The 18096-nt window shown below is 27.5% G+C and overlaps 1 protein-coding gene and 1 pseudogene across 1 annotated transcript; one reads left to right on the top strand and one right to left on the bottom strand.

Annotated features, from left to right (window-relative positions):
- Positions 1-1500: 1500 nt before the first annotated feature.
- Positions 1501-2458, top strand: LOC129316463 (peroxisomal membrane protein 11-4). Its single transcript, XM_054960890.1, has one exon. The coding sequence runs from the start codon at positions 1688-1690 to the stop codon at positions 2390-2392; it is 705 nt and encodes a 234-aa protein (XP_054816865.1). The 5' UTR covers positions 1501-1687; the 3' UTR covers positions 2393-2458.
- A 3154-nt stretch (positions 2459-5612) lies between these two features.
- On the bottom strand, positions 5613-16044 carry LOC129316619 (tubby-like F-box protein 2; annotated as a pseudogene).
- Positions 16045-18096: the final 2052 nt, after the last annotated feature.

Below are 18096 nucleotides of genomic sequence, written 5' to 3'. Positions count from 1 at the left end.
GGCTAAGTTAATTTTTAGTGCTCATCACCATTAATGAGATTTAGACCGTCGAGATTAAATATGGAGAATTCAGATTTAAAAATAAATATAATTTCTTAATATTAAAGTCTAGATTTAAAGCTTCTTTTTATTTTTTATTTTTATTTAAATTTATTAAAATAAAAATTGATAAAAATTAGAAAAAATAAATAAATTTGCTTTATAATTGTTTATTACCAATTTGAAAAGTTTAAATTTAATTCGGATAGTCCAAAATTAATATTATATTTTTTTATTATTTTTATAAATTAATTATCCATATTTACACTAAATGATTTATATTTAAAATTTTTAATTTGTAATTTTTTTTGGGAAAAAGAATTGTTTTAGAAAGTAGCAATAAGGAAATCATCTTTATTTTTAACATTTTAATTATCAAAATAAAATAAAAATTTTAAATTATGACCATAAATTAAATGTAGACTGCGGTGATCATCACATGAGATGCTTAACTTTTATAATCCAAGTTGGAGCTACACAAAGGATAGGTCAACATTTGACTTCAACCTAATCCGAAGTTCGGTTTCTTTCATGAAAAGGATTGAGTTAGGCAACCCGTAGTTTGATCTTGTCCAGTGATAATCCAAAGTTTAACAGGATCAAATTTAATTTATAAGATTGGGAGACTAGTCATGTTAGTCCAGCATTCACTTAGTTCTTTTTTCCTTATTTTCTATAAGAGGCAATAATTCATTTCAACCTAATAAACTTAATTAAGATAATAGAAACACCTATAATCATAATAAATTCATAATAATTTTCAACAAGAAGAAAAAAATATTTCAATTACAGTCCAAATAATTTAAATTTATAACTTCAACAAAAAAAACACTCAACAAACTTCAATAACACTACATTACAACAATTTAAAAATAAACTCAACAAATCTTCATGCAATCATCTCCTTAGTATCAATTACATTTAAAGCATTTCTCAAAAATAAATAAATTATAATTATATTAAATAAATTAATAGGATTGAATTGGATTAAGTGGTTCAGATATTCAATCTCTTGTCTAGTCCAACTCGAAAAAATAGTCTGATCTTTTCTGTCTTTTTGATGTTAAAGAACTGGTGTTTATATGAATCGAATTGAACTAGACCATCTTAGATTAAATGAAATTAAATAATATTGGAGAACTTTTGCGCAACCTTAGTTCAAGTTACCGGTTTCAGTATGATTTTCTTTCAGAAAATATTCTTTTCTTCAAGCCTCTCCCAATGTTATTACTTAATTACCCTTTAGCTTTTCTTCCCCGTAATTTCACCAAAAACTTAACCTGAATCGTTTGGATTTATTCCTAAACGACAAAACAGAGAAACGCATAATCGCCAAGTGTCTCATATGCAGACGAATTTCTAATACGTACAAAATTTTAATGACGCAAAAAAAAAAAAAAAACGAATGGTCATATATACAGGAAGTAAGCCAAAGGGTAATAACCACATATTTCTCTTGCTAGCTTCTCTTATCCAAAATCCACAAGTTTGTGACTCTGCTTCAGTTTTTTCTCCTTCTATAGTCATCTTCTTCCTTACAACACACATCATCTTCATCATCATTCCAGGAACCACCATAACGGTATTCCTCTCTCTCTCGTACCCTCTTTTTCTCTCTCCCTTCTGCAAGTGAAAGTACAGATAAAGAATGAATGACACAGTGGATAAGCTTGTGATCTTTCTAGCGAAGAGAGATGGCATAGACAAGCTCGTGAAGACGTTCCAGTATGTCTCCAAGCTTGCAAACTGGCGCATGGAAGCGACGCACCCGGACATGGCCAAGAAGTTCAAGAACTGGGAAGTCTCATCAGGTCTCAGCCGGAAGGCGTTTCGAACCGGCCGGTTTCTCACCGGATTAAACCTTCTCCGGCGAAACCCGGGGTCTAACCTTACTCTCCGGCTGCTAGCCATACCGGCCAATGCCGGTGAGATGATTTACTTCTTCTTCGACCACTTCACATGGCTCGCAAGAATTGGGACGATAAACCCAGACTTGGCCAGAAAGATGAGCTTCATATCAGCGTTTGGAGAAGCAGTAGGGTATGTGTTCTTCATCATAGCTGATTTCTTGCTGATAAAGGAAGGGATTAAGAAAGAGCGAAAGATCAGAAGAATCTTTGAAGAAGAAGAAGATGAAGAGAAAGAAGAGAAAGAGAAGAAAGCAAATGATGAGGTTAAGAAGATTAGGGTTGATAGGGTGATGAGGTTAATGGCGGTGGCTGCAAATATTGCAGATTTCATCATAGCTTTGGCTGATATTGAACCAAATCCATTCTGTAATCATGCTGTGACTCTAGGAATTAGTGGGTTGGTTTCTGCTTGGTCTGGTTGGTATAGAAATTGGCCATCATAGAAACATGCTAGCGATTATTCATATTACCAATCAAAGAGCAATCATTGAATTAATCTGTGATATTCAGTTTCTACTTTTCTCAAAAAGATATACAATATATTATTATGTTGCATATCTTTATTCCATAAACTTGTTTTGTATATTCTAATCTTTAATCTTTATTATAGAGCACCTTTTAAAAAAAATTTTAATCTTTAATACATGTCAGGTTATTTATTATCATTTTTCAATTTTATCCTATTGTAGTTTAATTTTATGGCTTATCATATGCTATATAGATCCCTCTCTCTTCTTATTTCAATAGGAGCAAGGTATGTTTAATGAGTTAACTGTTACTATTTAATTTTAATGAAAATGTGGTATGATTTTTTAATTTTGACCTTCGTTTAATTTACTCTTTTCTTTATCCAATAATTCATCTCATTAATTTCTTTCAGATTATAACTAGATTAGATGAACATGAGAAATGATTTGCACCATTCATGATTTACAATTTGCTGTAAATTTTATGTTTGATAATACATCTAGGACCCTATACATTGCATAATTCCTAAACCACACATTGTTCAGTGAACGGCGTTTAAACAAAAATTAAATATTGCTGGATCGAGAGACATTTTCTTGGTCATGGGGCTTTAAATTCTAAATCTCTTCGCACACTTCATGTGGATAGAAATGGCAATACAAGCCAGCTCGCGAAATGGTGGTACGGGTTAGGATCAACCTTGCTTCTTGGCAAGTTAAGACAATGCCAAGATATGGATCACGTGCAATGGTATATGGATGCAGTAGTGGGGGAGTGAGAAATCCTCATCGTTTATTTAATGAGTGGGAAGAAAGAGGCACATGAAAAAGTTCTCATTTACAAAGTACATAATCACGTTTTATCTTGGCTCTTTCGAACCCCATGATTCCACCATATTGCAATTTTTTATTTTATTTTTATGAAAATAAAAATTATAAAAATAATTTTTTTAGTAAAACTCCTTTGTCATTAATTTTGATTGTTGATATTTAATTTGAACGGTTCAAATTTAATAATAAAATTTTTATAATTTTTTGGTAAGTTAACTATTTAGAATTACTTCTAACGGTTCAGATTTTAAACTTTTAACTTATAATTTTTTTTCAAAAAATATTTTCTTAAAAGTTCTAAGATATTATCTTTATTTTTAATATTTTATTTATTAAAATAATGGTGTGCTTTGCAGATGAGAAGTTTTTTTTATGCACCTCTTTGTTCTTAATCATTGGTTAAAAACTCACAATGAGGATTTCTCACTTTCCAAACATTGCGCCCATACCTCTTCACAGGATACAAATCCCCATAGGAGGGTTGGTTGGGAGGCCAACCCACCAACCCATTTATCCCCTTTCTTTTAATTATTTTTTATGAAATTTTTAAAACTCAATTACAATTTTTATAAATTAAATTTAAATTATTTTCATATTTAAAAAACATATGATTAAGCTAACCTCATAATTTGCCAATATAAGCAGGTAAACAATTATTTTATCAATATACAAATGGTAAATCTATAATAAAATGGGAACACAAATATGAAGTTATGTTTCAAATTTTTTTAATCCTTTTCTGAAATTTTGTGGGTCCTTATCTATAAATTTTAGATCCTTCATTGTAATTTTTGGTGCTTTTATATAATTTTTTTATCAACTAATGGTCAAATTAACTTTTATTAATGACAGAGGTTAGATTATACCTTTCTCAAAAGTTAAGAGAATAATTTGCACAATAAACAAGTTTATAGTAAGTAATTTACTTATTTACCCAAAATACTATTGTGGATTGATCTGAACATGAGTGTTTCCCAATTTAATTGGTTGAGGAGATGGTCCAATCCATTTCTCATAACCTTAGATTAAACTTAATGATGTGTTCGTGTTGATGAGAATTTTGATTTGAACTAAATCCCTCATTTGAATATACAAGAATTTATGAAATCCATTTCTTATTATAATTCTTTTGTAATTTCATATTTCTTTTACACTGGCCATGGCTATTTAAAATTTCAAACATCTTACTTTCTTTGTGCTTTTATTATTGATGCATATATAACTCTCATATTTATTTTTGTTATATCTCATTCTCATCTTTCATCGATTGAAAAATAAAGGTAAACTCACTACTTCTAATTTTTATTTCTATTCAAATCTCAACTCATTTGTTTCTTCATTTTAAAATTTTTATAAAATTACTAGAAAACAAAGGATTTTTATTAATACATGAATTTTAAATATGAGATTTTAAATTTAGAATTCAAATCCAAATCCATCAATCTAAACAGTACCTAAAACTCTTGTATTTAGATTTAAACTTGAAACTAAAACATTACACTCTCATTCTCTCTCCACTAAAAAAGAGAGGTACAAATATAGTTCTGTAAATCATAACCTGTTCGTATGTAGAGAAGCCAAACACATCTCATTCACAGATCTAGATCCTCTCAGAAGCCATCCTCTCAGCGTCCCCTAGCGGCTGAAAATCTTGGCCCTTCAATCCCATATCTAATGTCCCATATCTTGTCATAGTATCTCATGTTAAAATAATTTACTTTTTAAAAATAATTATTTCACAATTTATTTTACCACTTCAGATATATTTTTTTTTTGTACTAATGATTCAAAATGATTTTATTATTTTCAAAACTTGTTTTGAAAAATTGCCCTGTAAATTTTTTTAAATAGGTATTTGTTAAATAAGTCAGGCCAGAATTTAAATAAGTCAGACAGCAGCTAAATCCGTACAAACAATTTGAATAATCCCAAAAGCTTGCGAGGACTTAGAGTTTGGCTTGTTCAAACTTTGGCCTACCTTATTTAACAAATATTTGTTTTACAAAAAATCCGCAGAATAATTTTGGAGAACAAGTTTTTAAAATAAAAAAAATCATTTTGAATCATTAGTATAAAAAATATATCTATGGTGAAATAAATTGTGAAATAATTATTTTTTAAAATTAAATTATAACATGAGATGATATGGCAAGATATGATACATCAGATATAGATTGAAAGGCTAGGATTTTCTACCATTGAGGGACTCTGAGAGGGTGGCTTCTGAGAGGATCCGGATCCCCTCAATCACAGTTTGGTTTAGCATTAAAGTTACTTAGGCAGATGGCAAAGGCTTGAAATGCTGAGAGTGGATAACAGTAATCCAAAATGAACAAATCTTCTCCTATCTCAGCAAATTCCAAGATTACCTTTTCTTTTTCTTTTTCTTGTTCATCAGAAGAAACTGAAACACCATCTGGGACGACGGATCCAAATCGTCATCATCAGCAACAAGCTGGAAATTATCAGATGCCAAAGTACCGTGATGTCTGAAAGGGAGGTACCAGTGTTGGCGTTGTTCATCCCACATGGGATCCTTGCTTTTCAGTTTCAGAGGCTTCATCATCATCATAGAGTTCATCATCATCATCATGATGCAGTTCATTTTTCTTGGACGTTTAATTCTGTGCACTCTGCATTTGTGAACAATGTTGATCTTGTATATGATGGTTCCAACGTTGTATAAGCTGCGTAGAGACAACTTGTTAATATGACAGTGAAGTCAATGGTTGAATTGATGTACTGCTCCAGCTTCATGTTGTGGAGGTTGATTATCATATATTGCGAACTTGTAATACAAGAACTTAGACCTGTCAAAATTTCATCGGGGCAAATTCATTATAAAAAAAAGTCAAAATTATAATGGATATGAATTCAATGAGCGACTAGAGTCCACTCACTTAATGAGTAGTGTCTTAATTATAGCCATAAATTTTATCAATATTTAAAAATTATTAGGACATATTTTCCTCAAAAAATTTAAAACAATCCTTATTATTAAAACACTACTCACATATATCGTCCCTTCCAAAAATTTAATTTGGAATTCTATACTTTCTTAGTATTATGTGATAAAATCTTTTATAATTATTTGATTAAATTGAACAATTGTTTTCATGTGACATAAGAACACTTATTGAATAAGTGTATTTAAGCCACTCATTAGATTCAAACTCAATTATAATAACCCTCTTGAACTCTTCATGTGTAAATAATATGCCCGACATTTAAAAATTACAACTTTACAATGAATCTCCATAAATTATTATGATTATACGAAAAATTTTCTTATTGTTAATTTGTCCATTATTTTAAGGAAAATATAATTTTGGTCCTTGAATTTGTTCTCAATTATTGATTTAGTCTTTAAACTTTTGACTCATAGATAACTCAGTTTTTATTTGACCTGATACAACTCAACTGCTATAATTCATTAACACAATAAACTACAAGTACTAATGAGGGGTGAATTGTAACACCCTCAAATTTACAAACCGATTTTTCACAAATTATTAATTCGATAAATCATTTTTTTTATTAAACCCTTATCATACCCTTATTATGGTAGAAAAATTTCTACCATGGTACATCTAAGATAATATACCACAGGTCTTAAATTATCTCAAAAAGCAATTAGAACCATGAGGGACAGACATGATCCTCATGGCATGATATTTAAATCAGGTCATGAATCAAGAGGGACAAACATAATCCTCTTGGTCATATAAATGCATTTAATAAAAAGGATTAGAATTTACATGTTGTCAAAATAAGGTATGTTCTAGATTGGCACAAGATACATTACATAATATAAAATAAGAGGCAACGTAAAAGATGATGTCTCATACACCAAAGTTACACCTCTGGTGCTTTCTCGGCCGGACTCGCTCCTGTAAAAATATTAACCACGGGGAATGAGACTTAAAAGTCTCAGTAACTAAAAATTAATATGTAATGATGTATGCGAATGTAACTAATCATGCGATTACTAAGTGGGCACACAAAACATTTAACCGAATAATATTTTCAAACAAATCGAACAAATATTTAATTGCATGACTACACCTTATATCCTCCTTTCGCCATGCTCGGACACCAAATCACCTGGCCAAAGGTGAGTTGGACCAAGCGACACACCACTCATTGGGTCCAATGAGGGCTTATTACGTGGTAATAATTAATCGAACAGAAAATTTCATTAACACCATATATTAAAATACCCTGACAAGTCATGCATCATTCAAATATCCAAACAGAAATATATCCGAATAATAATATCTCATCATGATAAACAAAAATAAATTTTTGACCCACTTGGCAATGATTTCAAACAAGTGTGTAACAGTATTTATTTTCAATAATTCATAGTTTTTTCCAAATAACAAAACAACACATAACCATTCACAAACACATCCATCACAACATATTAATAATGATTACCTTGTGTCTTGAATAACAAGTTCCCCTTCACAACTCCTCTTTTACCACTATCTTGTCAACACAATCTACATAGTTATTTCATAATACTATATATTAATTTTACATTAAAATAAATAACTCTAATTTAAAGAGTTAGAAAATCTTAGATCTATAACCGATATTAACACTAATTTAAGATTTATGCCTCATTTAAATTTTTAAATTCTTTTCTAAAATTCTCATACCCTAATAAACTATTTTTAAGCTTCAAATCACTTCTAGTATTACAATTTTATCCTTCTATATTCTAAAAAGTCATCTAAAAATAAATTAAAAATTTAAGAATTATCCTGAAGCCTCAAATTACCTTTTATAATCTCAAAAATATTTATTCATACTTAAATAAATATTTAATAATTAGAGGTTCATCCCTACATCTCAGATTCAACATAAATTCAACCATATAGATCTAGAGTTTAACTCAAAAATTCTTAAACATGAGTTTCAACCTCAAAAAAATATTCTATAATATTTATTATATTTCTAAGAACTTCAACCAATATTTTTAATCCATCATATCATCAGATTAACTATCCTATAGAAAAATCCTAATCAAAATATTTGCTCTATTCTACAAAATAATCATATCACTAGAAAATTAATACTATTTAAAAAATAAATATAAAATTAATTTTATAATTAAATAAATTTTTAAATGCTAATCTAAACAGAAAAGTTGGAGCATACCTGAAGAAAAAAATAATCCCCTCTTGCAAGAAAACGCCGAGCAACATGAGAGGAAGAGAAAAAATAATATAAAAATGGGATTGTGGGTTCCAAAATTATATTAAAAGAACTATAGGTTTGAATTTAATTATTTAGACCTTTGGGTCATTACTTGCAATTTTTACAAATTGCACCTTAGGCCATTAATTGCAATTTTCATAAATTACAAAAATTTTTCTTTTGCTTCTTCCTGCGTCTCCTCGCCTGTGCCTCCTCATTTTATATGTGAGGAGGTGCTTCACCTTCCCACATCTAATCGATGTGGGACTTCTACAGTCCCCCTTTTTTTACTTTCTTTTCTTTTTTTTTAATTCACACACACACATAATTTTTTTTTAATTTTAAATCTTAAAATTACATCTTAACAAATTATTTCTTATATAATTTTAAACCTAAGTTTTTAATTTATAATTAAATGCCTAACCATATTATTATTTTTGAATAACTTCAAATAATATACATTCCTATTATTATCATTTATTTTTATTCTCAATAAAACCTAAATTCCAAAATTTTAATTAATAATTTTTTTAAAAAAATTAGGATGTTACATGAATAGTTCAACTCATGGAAAGAAATAAATTAGCTTATTCTAGGGTTTCAAGTTTAAGTCTTGGGTTATGCCACCATTAGTAATAACTTTCATACTATGATTTTTTGGATTAGTTAATTTGGATGGAATATGGTAATACTCTTAAGTTTTCTAATATATCAAGCAATGCAATTAAGAGAAAGTTTAGGAATCAGCTAATTCAGTTCAAAATATAAGCAATAAAGTACATGTAAAAAAAAGCTCATTTTACCCATTGTATTATTAACCTAGATATTTGTATAAATGTATATCTCTCACCTATCATAGAGCGCATTAATGATTGGGTCTAGGGATACAAAGGGAAAACAATGTACTACTCTGTTTCTGTTTATAAGAAAACTATCACTTTTTTATTTTTTTATATAAACAAAATCACAAATTTTAATAAGCATGTATTATATATTTTTTAAATCACCTCTCATAATTTACATTAAAAAAAAATAATTAATGCATGCTTATGTTGATCAACATAGGGCATTTTAGTTTAATTTTTTTATTTTTAGATATAATTATTATGGTTAGTCAATTTTCTTAAACTGTATGATATAGTTTTTTTCTCTTAAATATAAAAACAGAGGAAGTATATTTTTATGGGATTGAAAACTTTATTAGTATATAGATTTTTCTCAAAAATTGCTTATATTTTGGACTAGAGGGAGTATGTTATATTATTACAAGAATAATATAACATGAAGTTCATTTAATTTGCACATGATGATGCCTTAAAGTTTAAAAGTTATTTACATATAGCTCAAAGTTTGAGGGGATATTTTACACCAAAAAAATAATTATCTTTTTTGTTATTGTATAGTCTACAACATGTATTATGCTTTATAATGAAATAACATAACTCATGGCCGGTAAAAGGTACTATATTTTACAAACTTAAGAATATAGGGGGTTTTCTGAAAATTTAAAAGCCAATGAATTATTTGTAAATTATTGTTCAAAAGTTCAAGAGAAGCTTGCATAATTTAGTTACATTATTATACAAGAAAATGGAAGAAGGCAGGATGAGAATTTAATTTTAAAATGTGAAGGAAAATTTTTGTTTAAATTAGAAGAGAAAACTTGCCTGAGTTTGCCAACATATGTCTTGCTGGTCCAACGAAAGTCATCAGCAACTAAAGATATAACGTAGCTGGTATTTGTTATCCTTTCTTTTCTTTTGGCAGCCAACAACAACTTATCTTTCTTATTCTCTGCTGTGATAATGAGAAAAAAACATAATAAAAAATGAACTCCTAATACTTCATTCAATATAACTTAATAATAAATAAGATGATTCAACACGACTTAATTAGAAGGAGAAAAAAAAAAGATAATTTTGGCTGGGTTTATAAATTTATAACATGCTTGAGACAAAGTATAACTAAGGCTTGCTTATTTTAGAGCCCGTTTGTTTAAAATTAAAAAATAAGTTATTTTTAGATAGTTTAAATATTTTATAAAATGAAATGTATTTTGTATAGATTTTATAAAAAATAGATATTCTTTTATATTTGGTTACAATAATTAAAAAGTAATTATTAGTTAATTGTTTTTAAATTTTATAATGTCTTCTTTGATTTCTGTTTTATAAATATGATTTATTATTATATTATTTTAAAATTTTATGATACATTCCACCTCTTTAAAAAAACTTTCTCTCATCTACCACATAATATTATTTTTTAAAATTACTTCTTAAAGTCACTTTTTAAAATAATTAGAAATATTTTTTTCAGGATTCTATTATTTTCAAAAGGTTGTAATAATTTTAAAAAAATAAATAATTTTTTATAAAACAAGCTAAAACAAATGGGCCTTTAATAATGTAAACAGAAACCTATATTATTGAAAACTAGGTTTATGTTAAGGGTAAGTTTGAAAATATAAAATGAAATATTAGGGACTCAGTTCATTTCCTAGTTATGAGGATGTTGAGCTCTATCAATTATTTCTCCGTAAGCTTAGTTTTTTAGTGAGTTAAGTTATTAAAATTGATTCACTTTATCTGGGAAGTGTTGGGCTTGTTTAATTTTCTATTTTTTAAAAATCATTTTAAAAGAAATAAAAAATTCGTTTAGGTAAGTCTTTTATATTTAGATGTTTTGAAAATTATTCCCATGTTTTTAAAAAACAAAAAAATTAAATCATCTTAAAAGTATTTTTTTAAAAAACATTTAAAACACGATATATTTGAATATTGTAAATTACTTTTAATTATGGCCACCATTTATCATAAATCATTACTATTAATCACTGGCGACAACCGTATCGATTGTTTTTTAATTCTAATGTTATTTTTAAATGAACATAATCAAACATATTTTTATTTTATTTTGTTTTGAAAAAATTTTTTTTGAAAATTGGTTTGCAAAATACTCCCTTCATTTTTATATACTATAAGAGAAACTATTTCTTATTGTTTTGTTTTTATTTATAAGAAAAATTAAATATCTCAATAAACATTTAGTGTATTTTTCTAAATTACCCTCATAAACTCATAATTTTCATTCATGAAAAACAATTAATACATCCTTATTTTGATTAAATATAAGGACATTTTAGTATATATTTTTTATTGCTAAATATAAGTATTATTGTTGACCAATTTTCTTAAACTATGTGTATAATTATTTTCTCTTATATATAAAACCAAAGGAAGTAGTATTTGAAAAGAAAAATTGAGAATGCACACGGAATGGATGTTACTTACAAGGCTGTGGACCCGAGTACAAGAAATAAATAGAAGCTTCTCTGTTCCTTTTGATACAACACTGGATTGGAGAACCTCGAGGCCCTGGCTGGTCACAGGCATAAATAAAGAGATGATCATGAGGATGAAGAATTCAGGCTATGCTTGGAACATAGAAAATGGATTTGAGATAAGAAAAGAGTATCTTTATTGTGTTTGGCGGATGATAATAAGTGATTTCCGTAGAAAGAGATCTTCCCATGTTCATCAGAAATTGTTTTTGCATTTGTCAATCACCTTATAATTTAGTGGTATGAAAGCTTCCTTGTGAGTGCATGGTAGGTCGTGGATTCGATTCCATGTGTAACTTTAGACCACTAGCATCTATCCTTTTATTTTTTTATTTTTTAAAATTAGAGTTCTACCAAAAAGAAAAAGAAAAGTGCTCATTCCCATTCCCATTTCTTATTTCTATTTTGTACTATAGAGTATAATGACATTGTACAATTTATATAATTGATCTTACCTAATAGGATAAATCATTGTTGTTATTATTAAAATATATTAAAGAGTTATATAAGATTAGGACAAGTCCTATCAAATTGGCTTAAGTTATTTTGATAAAAAAACAAGCCTAATATAAATCAAAGTTATTGACATAGGGGGGAAAAAAGAAGAAAAGGAAAAGAAATAAAGGAAGGAGAGGAAAAAACTAAAATAGAAAAAAATGAAGATTTTGGCTTCTAAGAATAAAAAGAAGTACAACCCCCGGTTAAAAGAAGAAGACAAAAATAAATGAATGAAAGATGGAAAAAAAAAGTAGGAGGAGAAATGATAGAACATATTAAAAAGTCTCTCATTCATCAAAGAATGAACTACACACACACATATAAAGGTATATAAGATTATTAAGGCAAATCTTATCAAATTGGCTTAAGCTATTTTAATAGAAAGACAAACCTAATATATAGTTAATTCTAGAAAAAGTTTAGTCATAAGATGAAAAGAGTTAACTTAGAATTACTTGCTTCAGTGAGATAGGAAATGTGAGTCTTCCAGATTGTTCAGGACTCTTTAACAATCTCCTTTGTGATTATTGCTCTCCAAGATCTACCAACCGAAGAACATGACAGAATCACACTTGAAGGCCAACATGTCTCAGTCTCTTCCACTCTCCTAATAAATTAATATGTCCAAAAGCAATTCGTGTGGAAGATTCTCCCATCTTCCTCCTTGTTCATCATCATCAACACCAAATATGCTATTTCTCAATGATATGGTTGCTCAACATAAATTATAATTTATGTTTCACCAACATAACCATATACAAGCCTGCACTACACCAGAAACACAACTGAAACATGATATCTTTCTTAGACTAGCTAAGACGAAATATAAAAACAACCAATCAATAGATATATTGTAACAGGTGGAATATGTTCTACTCATCAGTAGTCACATGAATGTTTTCCGTATGTATGTGGAATTGGAAAAATACTCTAAAAAACGACTTTTCCAAATTAAGCTTCTCTCTAGACTTTTTTAGTATTGATAGCCTAGCCTGTTCAGATGATTACATATGTATAAAGGATGTCTATTTTATATATGTATCTAAAGAGGGTTAAGATTATTTTACCTGGAGAGAACCTTAAATTTTCTGTTTATGTACATAACTTACTCAAAAGTGGACAAAGCAACACATATTTGAGTTTAAGGGACAGCAGCTAGGCTCAATCATATAAGAAAGTGAAAAATAGTTTGTATTTCATTTTCAAACACATTATTGGTTTTGCTTTCTCAGACTTAAATACAAAAACAGCCAATCAATGGATAGTATTCCTTATGTATGTGGAATTGGAAAAATACACTAAAATATGACTTTTCCAAATTAAGCTTCTCTCGAGGCCTTTTTAGTATTAATAGCCTGGCCGATTTGGATAAACATATAAAAGAGATCGATTTTATGTATATATCTAAATAGGGTTAAGATTATTTTACCTGGAGAAACCTTAAATTTGCTATTTGTGTTCATAACTGACTCAAAAGTGGACAAAGCAACATATATAAGAAACTAAGAAAGTGAAGAATAGTTTGTATTTCAGTATTTTCAAACAATACATCATTAGTTGTGCTTTCTTCTCAAGCTGAGGAATGTGAGAATGTGAAAAAGTAACTAGTAATTTGCAGTTTGCAACTAATCTACACACACACACACACACACACACACACACACACACACACACACAGAGGTAGAGAATATATGGTCGATCTCATTGCTCTGAAAACAAAACCAACACCATGATCTCCAAATTATAAGAATTTAATGGAATTGAAATGTAAATTGAATATTTATGTAAGATAATTAAATGAACCGACCTGCAGAACTGAAGCGAATTAAGAGAGATGGATCATACCAAAAACCTAGAAAAAAAGCTGGCCATGGTCAACTTAGAGATCACTATGTACGTGACAAACATTAAAAAATAATGAACAGATCAAATTAATTAATCTTATCTCTTTTTCACAATCTTTGGTTTAGGAAATCTGTCTCGTTGATAGAATCAGAACTGTGAATTTTGCTATCCTAGGGGTTTGTTATTTCTTCATTTTTGTTACCTAGCCTTTAGGAATCATTTCTTCTTGTTAGTTACTATTTTCTGCATTTGAATATATAATTTATCGAGATAATAAAATTTTTTATCCTTCAAATTTATCTCAATAATAATTTGGTCCTTAAAGTTTTTTTTTATCAATAAAATCCTTAAAGTTTTATAATCATATACAAATATGAATTGTCAATGGTTATGAAATTTTAGAGGATTTCATTTATAAATATTAAATTTCAAAAACCAAATTGATAATTAAGATACATTTAAAGGACTAAAAAAATTATTATTTCAATAATTTGAATGCTAAAAGTTTGCTTGGGACAAAATATTTGCCAAATGCTAACAGTTTAATATTTAATTATAATTTCAATACTTTAAATGTTAATTTTTAATAATTTTATGCCATAATTTGTCATATATATTCCGTTTGTGTGGAATTTCAATATCGATCCAAATCAAAGGGCTTTACATATATATATATATATATATATATTTTAATTTTACTTATAAAGATTTATTTTAATGTCAAATATTTTTTGATGAATTTAAATGTCAAATATTAAGTGCCCGTTTATTTTAAATAAAAAATTATTTTGTTTTTAAATAATTTATAAATTTTATAAAAAAAATAAAATTTATTTTAGAGTAAATTAGCCCAATGGCCATGAAAAATATATTAATATAAAATTATGGAAGAAGTTTTTGAAAATTCTAAAATGTGATCCATTTACAATCAACTAGGGTGCAATTTTTCCTTTTTATTTCCAAAATAAATAAGAAAAACTTGTATAACATAATAGCAAAACTTTCATAACTAAATGATTATAATTGTAACCCATTTATAATCACATATCGTTTTAATATTTGAATATTTCATCGTTAGTTTAATGGACATAATATATTTTAACTTTAAAAATGAGAATGAGATTTCAAATTTTAAAAGAAAGGATGTTTTTGACATTTCAATTTAACTTAAATATTAATCCAATTACATTGCAAAATATTTAAAATAATAAGCTGTTATCTTTATTTGGTTCTATTAAATGAGCTATATATGCAAAAGTCTCATTATTTTATAAATATTTTATAAAAAAATACATTATTTTATATTTAGTTATAATAATTAAAAATAATATATTATTTTGTTATTTTACATTTTTTATAATATTAGTATATATTTACATTTTTATGACATCCTCTTCCATCTACTATATAAGATTATGTTAGCCCCGTTAAAATAATCAAAAATCTTTTCATTTGTAAATTTTGATTATTTTCAAAAATTTAAATAAATATCATAAAATTTTACAAAATAGATTTTTTCCCAAAAAAAGTAATTTCTTATGAAGAAAAACTTAAATAAACGGGCTCTGGAAATGTGCTTGGTTAGAGTGTTTCAGAGGGAGGGGAATCACTCATTTCCTTTTGTTAATTTTTATTAATATTTATTTAAGTATAGATAATATTAAAAATATCTAAAAATTAATTTAAAATGAAGAGCATGGATTATTTCATGCTAAAATGAAGGGTTAGGATGAGCTCTCCACGTGATGAGCCGGCTGAACCATTCATCCACACCATCCTCATCAAAATTCAAAACGACAGCAAATGGGCTATCAAACGATTTATATATATCCTCAGAACTAAGGAACTCTTGAAGATGCTTAATAATTCTGCAAATAATCACAAACCACATTATTTTCCCATTCATCTCTAATTCGGTCTGAGACTCTGCATCGATCCAACAACACAACCATCTCCAGAAATGATCCACTTGTGGAACCAGAACTTCACAATGTTCTTCAGTCTTCACAACTCATCCCACAAACCTCCAAGCTTTTCCCATAAGACCGAATCATAGATTTTAACAATGGGCTTATTATTATTAGTTTGTAATTTGCTAGGGCTTTTGCCCCGGTTCTTACCAAAAAAATTAATAAATAAATCAAACAAGTGGTTGAATGTTGGAATTATGTACTTAGTTGTAAGGAGTAGTCTGATTTTTATCTTCAGTTATTTTGAATGAGATAATTTTTACTCCTTGTGCTTACCAAAATGGATTCCTTTTTATATTATATAATTATAATGAGGATCATAAAAAAAGGGTCTTATTTTATTAGCATAAGAATTAAAATAATAATGATCAGATTGAAAGAGGGGCATTGGGAAATTGGGTCAAAGTTTAATCTAAGAATTCTCCACCTCTTATTGACTTTTACTTTTTTTTTTGTCAAACTAAATCACCTATATACTAACCATGAACATTTTTGGTGATTATGAAATCAGATCTTTCTCTGTTCTTAATAGAAATAGTTGCGGGCAGAACTACTTTCAATTAAATCTAACAATATTCAAATTTAATTAAGTTAGATAATCATGTATGAAAAATACTTGTGAACCAAATGCAAGAGATAATGTTATGCTTTTTTTCTCCTCGTAAAAGGTAAATGTTTTAAGAAGAAAATAGAATTACAACACAATAAGACATACTCCTAAGACAAACTAGCTAAAAACTCATTGCCCCCAAGAAGATAGTCTAAAAGTATGAAAATACTTAGTTATATGAGTTTTTTTTTTTTTCAATGTTTGGGTGTTTTAACCCTAACTCAAATAAGGCTGATTCAAATTGATGCCAACCCATATGAATTTCTGACTTTAGTTAACAGCAACATCAACAAATGCATTTGAACATATTTTAAAGGATAAATACATAAAAAAAATTAAAAATTAATGAATTAAATTAACATTAAAAAAATAACCAAATTTAAAATAACTGAATGTTCAGAAAAAAAACTAAATGTGAATTCTTTATATTAGATGAGAATTAAAAAAATAGACACTTGTTTTTTTTATTTATAAACTATCAATTTTTTTTTGGCCGAATCAAAGTTTACATTATGCATTCAAAGCATTTAAACAAATCAGAATATTGTCCCTTCGGGTACATCCCATAACAAATCAGAATATGACATAGTATAAAACAGAAAAAAAAATCAGAATATCACATCACAATCACAATATCTAATAATAGTAAATCATAATCATAATATATATAAGGCCGATAAAGTGAATCATATTCTTTTGACTAAGATCAAGTGAATCATTTATTTAATCACCTACTCCCACCTTTTTTAAAATATAAGCAAGACTTTCATGTGTTTTTTATTCCTTTTTGAGAAAATCTTTTATAAGTAGGGTGCAGCATGTTATCTATATTTTATTTAATAAAAACATGATATTTAAATAGTATTAAATATAAATTAATTTTAACATTAATCAGTGATAATAGAGAAAAGAAAGACATGCAATTAAATAAGCATTCTATTATAAAAATAAAATCATTAAAATAATAATACATAAAATTTTATTTAATTGAATCGGTATAATTTTATTAGATTGGGTATGGATGACATGGGGCACCAGGTCCATATAAGAATTTTTCTTTTTTATAAGCTAGAGAAAAATTGTTTTAAAAAAAATTCATGACATATTTCTTTAATTATCTATATCTATTATTAAATGATATGATCATTAATTAGCAGAGCATTTTAGTTCAAATTTTAAAATTTTAAACATAATTATTAAAATTAAATAAATTTTTTAAATTGTATGAAGTATTTAAAATTTTCTTATGTATGAAAACAAAGAGAGTACTCTCTTCGTTCAAAAATATAAGGTATTTTTAACCAAATCTCACCTTTAGTAAAGTAGTTACTTACTTTCAAACTAACCCTATCTTTTCATATTTACTCCTACTAAACAC

The sequence above is a fragment of the Prosopis cineraria genome, unplaced genomic scaffold (assembly GCF_029017545.1).
Source record: "Prosopis cineraria cultivar Desert tree isolate PC_DT_omini unplaced genomic scaffold, ASM2901754v1 PC7, whole genome shotgun sequence".
NCBI classification, from domain to species: domain Eukaryota; kingdom Viridiplantae; phylum Streptophyta; class Magnoliopsida; order Fabales; family Fabaceae; genus Prosopis; species Prosopis cineraria.
The sequence above is the reverse complement of the archived record's forward strand: the minus strand, read 5'-3'. Positions and strand labels throughout refer to the sequence as shown.